Consider the following 216-nt stretch of genomic DNA (forward strand, 5'->3'; position numbering starts at 1 on the left):
GGGTCCAAGATCCGGCGGGTCTCCAGATCCCGAGGGGCTCCCGATCCCGAGGGGTTCCTGATCCCGAGGGGCTCCCATCCCATCATTCCCGGCATTCCCGGGAATTCCCGGCACCCACCAAACGTCCTCGGGCCAGCCGTACTTGATCAGGTCCTCATCTGGGAATGGGAACGGGAGTCAGAGAATCCCAGAATTCCCGAGCCCCCCCAGGCAATC

At 63.9% G+C, this 216-nt stretch overlaps 1 protein-coding gene across 1 annotated transcript in view; it reads right to left on the minus strand.

Moving 5' to 3' along the window:
• The window catches only part of CCDC25 (coiled-coil domain containing 25), a gene marked incomplete at its 3' end in the record, with an annotated part of 14,200 nt that overhangs the window by 11,318 nt on the left and 2,666 nt on the right, over window positions 1–216 (minus strand). Inside the window, exon 4 of the mRNA XM_017734820.1 lies at window positions 7–158. Coding sequence (XP_017590309.1) covers window positions 7–158 — 152 coding nt within the window. The remainder of the gene's footprint in view (window positions 1–6; window positions 159–216) is intronic.

This window comes from Corvus brachyrhynchos, unplaced genomic scaffold (assembly GCF_000691975.1).
Source record: "Corvus brachyrhynchos isolate BGI_N302 unplaced genomic scaffold, ASM69197v1 scaffold420, whole genome shotgun sequence".
Lineage (NCBI taxonomy): Eukaryota > Metazoa > Chordata > Aves > Passeriformes > Corvidae > Corvus > Corvus brachyrhynchos.